The 5,122-nt window shown below is 39.5% G+C and overlaps 1 protein-coding gene across 1 annotated transcript in view; it reads right to left on the bottom strand.

Moving 5' to 3' along the window:
* Nucleotides 1-2,348: 2,348 nt before the first annotated feature.
* Nucleotides 2,349-5,122, bottom strand: part of tcp11l1 (t-complex 11, testis-specific-like 1) — a 9,652-nt gene continuing 6,878 nt past the window's right edge. Inside the window, exons 9-10 of the mRNA XM_005928351.2 lie at nucleotides 4,441-4,613; nucleotides 2,349-4,338 (exon numbers count right to left, since the gene is read on the bottom strand). Coding sequence (XP_005928413.1) covers nucleotides 4,115-4,338; nucleotides 4,441-4,613 — 397 coding nt within the window. The 3' untranslated portion in view covers nucleotides 2,349-4,114. The remainder of the gene's footprint in view (nucleotides 4,339-4,440; nucleotides 4,614-5,122) is intronic.

The raw sequence follows: 5,122 nt of genomic DNA, 5'->3' as shown, positions 1-5,122 counted from the left end.
CCGCATGTGTGGAATGTTGGGGAGGGCAGAGGGAGGGGACAGTAAAATAATAACAGTGCTGTCTCCATGAAACACTGACTGAGCTGCAACGTTTGATTTCTGTTTAGATATGCCAGAATTAAAACTTGTTTTTAACAGTCTGTTCATTTCATCATCTTTTGAACTTTATTACAGTACTATAAATTTGTATCCACTCAAAACAAAGATGCTTTGTTTTTACACGCATGGCTTCATCAGCCCCCATGTTCAACACAAGTCAGTTGATAATGTTTATACTTCTTTTAGCTCATTCTAGCTCACTGTGCTGGCATGATCCCCATGTTTAAATAAAACACTCTCTAGCTGAGCTGTGACAAAGAAAATGGCACAAAGGACAGTCGGTGGCATGTAATAATACACCAACACAGGAGTACTGGTTGCTTCTGGTTCTCTGGTCCTAAATTAAAGTTGCCTTTTGTGTTAGCGGTGATCAGCTGAAGCTTCTGTGTGCTGCTATTTTTGAGTCTTTTTAGGGAATCAAACAGAATCACTCATCGGTAATAACTGGATTGCACACCAAAGTGATAAACACAACACTCAAAGATGTTTAATTGTTGTTTAATTCTTAAATAAAATGTAAATCCAAATGTTTTGTTTTCTTCTCCATCACATCCACAGTTAGTATACATACAGCTGGGGGAATCAGATCACATGTATATTGATGCAGAATAATTGAAAGCAATAATTGCAAGTGTCATTTTGCACATTACTTCATAATACTTTGCAGAATGTAGCTGCTAATATGTGGTATTAATATATTCTTGGATTTCAGCTGCTTTGTTCAGTGTGGTCATGGAGTCCAGTGAGTGTAACCATCATATTAGGTACACCTGTTCAACTGCAAATATATAAGCCAAATAGCATTGCATTGTAGCAACCTGCTTTTCAAGCTGAGCATCTGAATGGCGAAGAAAGGTGATTTATTAAGTGACTTATTAAGAGTGTGACATGGATGTGGGTGCCAGAGGGGCTGGTCTCAGTATTTCAAAAACTGCTGATCTACTGAGATTTTCCCACACAGCCATCTCTAGGGTTTTTGGAGAACGGTCCAAAAAAGGGAAAATATCCACTAAGCAGGAGTTCTGTGAGCAAAAATACCTTGTTGATGTCAGAGGTCAGAGGAGAATGGCCAGAGTGCTTCAAGCTGATAGGATGGCAACAGGAACTCAAATAACCAAGCCATGCAGAACAGCGTCTCTGAATGCACAACAGTCCAGCCTTGAGACAGATGTGCCACAACAGCAGAAGTCCACACTGGGTGCCACATCTATCAGATAGGCTACAATTTGCACAAGCTCAACAAAATTGTAGTTTAAATTTATGCTGTGACGTTCAGATGGTAGGGTCTGGATTTGGCGTAAACAGTATGAAAACAAATGTTTTTGACTAACTTTTAGAATATTTGAATTTAATTCAAATATTGCATGAACTCTTTGGGAATGTCGGCCTTTTTCTTTCGTTATTCCTTCCTCTTGAAAGGTTTAAAAGCAACTGTAAAATCTAAAATCATAGTGTATAATTTTAGATATGAAGATTGTTTTTAATACATGGCTGAAAATCCTTTGCAGTCAATGACTGCTTGAAAGTGCACCACCTCCCTTGATATGTTATGCCAGGCCTGCACTTCTGTTAAAACCCTTAAATTAAAGCTGAAAATTTAAAAAAATTATAATTGTCCAATAACGTTCAGAGCTTACTCTATGTAGATTTAGTAGTAATTAAGTACGGACAAAATGGCAGCCAGGCAGTCATAATATAAGTGAAACAAGTTAGCTATTGGATTAGCCAAAACACACCCCAGTGCAGTTCAGGACAAGACAATGCATGTTAGCGTTACAACAGTGCGAACTTAGTCAGCTCTAAAGCATTCAAAGTGCATGCTCCCATCATGCTGTTGCACTTATTTCTTGGTTTCTTTGTAGGCATGTTCAAAAACATTAAAACAGTGGTCATAATTGCCAACAAAACTTAATTCAAACACACGCTGTTTTGAAGAATAAGTACAAGTCTCCCTCTGGTTATAAATTGCTCTTATGCAAGTATTTGATCGCACGCTTTTTATTGCACAAACGCAACGCCTTGTACTGGTTTTTAAATTTGAGATCTGGCGCCACCTACCGCTATATAAGTGTATTGCATGCAAGCAGCCTAGCGATACACAGAAGAATGCACCAAATCTTATTGGAGTTAATAATGAGAGCTCTATTATAAAATCTTTAAACGTTTTATTTCCCTCACAGTGTTTTTGATGAACGCAATCAAGCTCTTTGATGTGAAGATGGATTCAAAAATAAACACACAGACTGCTGTGTGGGACGTAACGCTTTATTGTCATGTTCAACGAACATTCAAAGTGTAGTCAGTGTGATCAGTCAGAGTGTTATTCATTTGGGGAATGGCTGACGTCATTCTGCCTGGAGGAGTGAAACAGTGTTACAACCAGCTGTGTGGTAAGTTGTAAAATATGCACGAGAAAAGCCAAACCCCAACGAGAAGTGCTTGTTAAAATGAAATGTTCCAGCTTCTTAAAAACAATCAAAAAATCAATACGTAAACATCAGTTAAATTAAAATAGTTCGAGTTGGTCAACAACACAAGTCCCTTAGTAAAAATTACAGTACAACATATAATGCAGGTTATTTTCATTTGATCTAATATGCTGGAAACTATCTCACTTACTGCGGGTACAAAAAGTCTGCACACCGTTATTTCCAACAGATAAACGGTTCCTTTTCTTTTTCTGTGAGCAGGTATAGAAGAGATTCAGATCATCTTTTTGTTTGTTGGTTTTTTAAGTCCAACCTTCATCATTAAAGGAAACTAATTGACTTTATAGTGAAGAATTTGTTTAGCAGGGTTATTGTACATATTTCTGAAGCTAATGAAAGGAGTCCCCTGTCTGTTTAAAAAAAAAATCCACTAGTACTTACAGATGCATGAACTAAATGCTACAAAAAGATTAAGGTGTATAGTTTTCGTACCCTCTGTATTCTCTTTCAGTTCCAGTGTAAAAGACAGCATGCAGGCATTTGCTGTCTTGCTCATTCTTTCGCTTGTGTGAGCTACACAACTGCTTAGAGTGCCAGTTAAACGGTGCCACGAGCAGTAAGTTAAAAAAAACGTAACGTACTGATGCTATCTAAATACTTTAAGGCTTTTACCCATCACATATCTCACTGAAGGGGTCAGCTTTGTCAACTCATCAAGAAGCTCTCTGCCAGTGTTTTAGAAGAGCTCCACCTCACCTGTCAGGAGCTAACAGGAAGGAGCATTCAGGCAGATTCACTAAAACACTCCCCCACCCCCACAAATTCGTTTTAAAAATACTCAGTGACTTGTTTATCCTGAGTAAACAGATTCCCTTTCAAATATACTTAAATGACCCTTTCTAAGTAGAGATTGTGGCTCTTTTTTGATAAATGTAATAAAGCAAACACATCTGTGAAATACCATAACATCTCCTGGCAGCTCCTGACAGGCGGGGGCAGCACTGGAGCTTGTTGGATGTTGGGGGGAATTTCCTAAATTAGGAAAAAGGATTGTGTAAGAACAGGAGACCTGGGGGTTCAATTGTAAAGTCAGCAGTTTAATTTGCTGGTAATGACAGCAGCTAACTTCTTTCAGATCCTATATCTTCCTACTTTGGGACACTTTTATGATACATACGCTGACACTTTATCTTCCTGAATTCTTTCTTTAATTGAATATTGCGCAAACTAAGTCATAAGGACTCTACCACGTATGGTAAAGATGCAGAATACCCCAAAATATTAGTTCTGGGTATTAAACTGTTCCGAATGATACCCTGCCATGCTATAATACTGAATACAGGCTCATCCAAGACAGCTGCTAATAGGTCACAAATATGAGGTTTGACATTTTTCCAAGCTAACAACTTTGTGGATTAATGTAACTGAGATGTGAGTCTATTTTCTAATCGACTTGGTTTAAGGTGCATACTTCTCTGGGCACCTCCCGTGACTGTTTTCTTTAAATCTTAACCGTTACTAGTGAGAGGAAACTGCAAAAAATCACAGACTGCTCTCCACATTTCTCTTCTCCCTCCCTGCAGAGTTTATGTGTCTGTGCCGGGACTCTCCCCTGGTGCCAGTATTTTCTGCAGGGTCTTTTGATAGAATGGGGAGAAGACCAGCTTGTTGTAGTTGACAAGGCGACTGAAGTGAACAGCAAGCTCTTTTAGCTCCTTGCTGACTGGAGCCAGACCTCCTGGCAGAGGAGGAGGGGTCTTATGTTGGCTGGACTCCAGGGAAGCCAGAAGGTAGTTGTGAACCCGAGATTCTGAGAGGAGAGAAGAGAGTTTAACTGTCGCTGACAAACACCTTCACTGAACTGTGCACCGCTGGTGTTGCCTCTAAGGAAGTAAGAAGTAAGTGCTCTTACCCATCAGCATGCGGACTGTGTTGTCTGGTTGGATGGCAGCGGAAATTTGCCCCTTCAGAGCGCTCTTGCGGTCAGCTGAGAATGGAGAGTAGCCATGCTGGCTTAGACACTGACTCAGCTCAACACACAGTTTCTCCCCAATGGTTGCCAAGACCTCCTGTGCACTAAATGAACTTAGGACAGACCACAAAAAAAAGCTTTAGTTTTATAACAATGCAAGTTGTTAAGTTAATAAGCTTCACAACAAAAGCCAAGCTTTATGCATCTTCTATCCATAGTTTTCAGTCATGTAACTAACTCGCTACCCTAGTGTGCAAAACCTTACTCCATTATGATGGCTAACAGTGGACAGTCGGTAGTATTGTGGGACAAAAGTGCTTTTTTCCCCCCATCTGTCTTGAGCCAAAACTTCTTGGATTTTTTTTCATTGGAGAAAAGCTACAACCTTTAATATATAATAAACTTATTTTACTGACACAATTAACTTTACAAAAAAAAGCTGTATGTAATCAGTACTTCATAGCCATCTATCAAACACTGTCTCAAAAAATTGTAACTGCTTTGGCCTCTTGCTCTCATGTTCACAAATTAAGCCAATTTAGAATAAATGGCGTGGCTGTAGCTCAGGTGGCAGAGCAGGTCAGCCACTAATCAGAAGGTCGGTGGTTCGATCCCAGGCTGC

Source organism: Haplochromis burtoni, unplaced genomic scaffold, assembly GCF_018398535.1.
Source record: "Haplochromis burtoni strain Fernald_Lab_line unplaced genomic scaffold, NCSU_Asbu1 Contig_112, whole genome shotgun sequence".
In the NCBI taxonomy this organism is placed as follows: domain Eukaryota; kingdom Metazoa; phylum Chordata; class Actinopteri; order Cichliformes; family Cichlidae; genus Haplochromis; species Haplochromis burtoni.
This window is presented reverse-complemented; position numbering and strand designations above follow the sequence as displayed.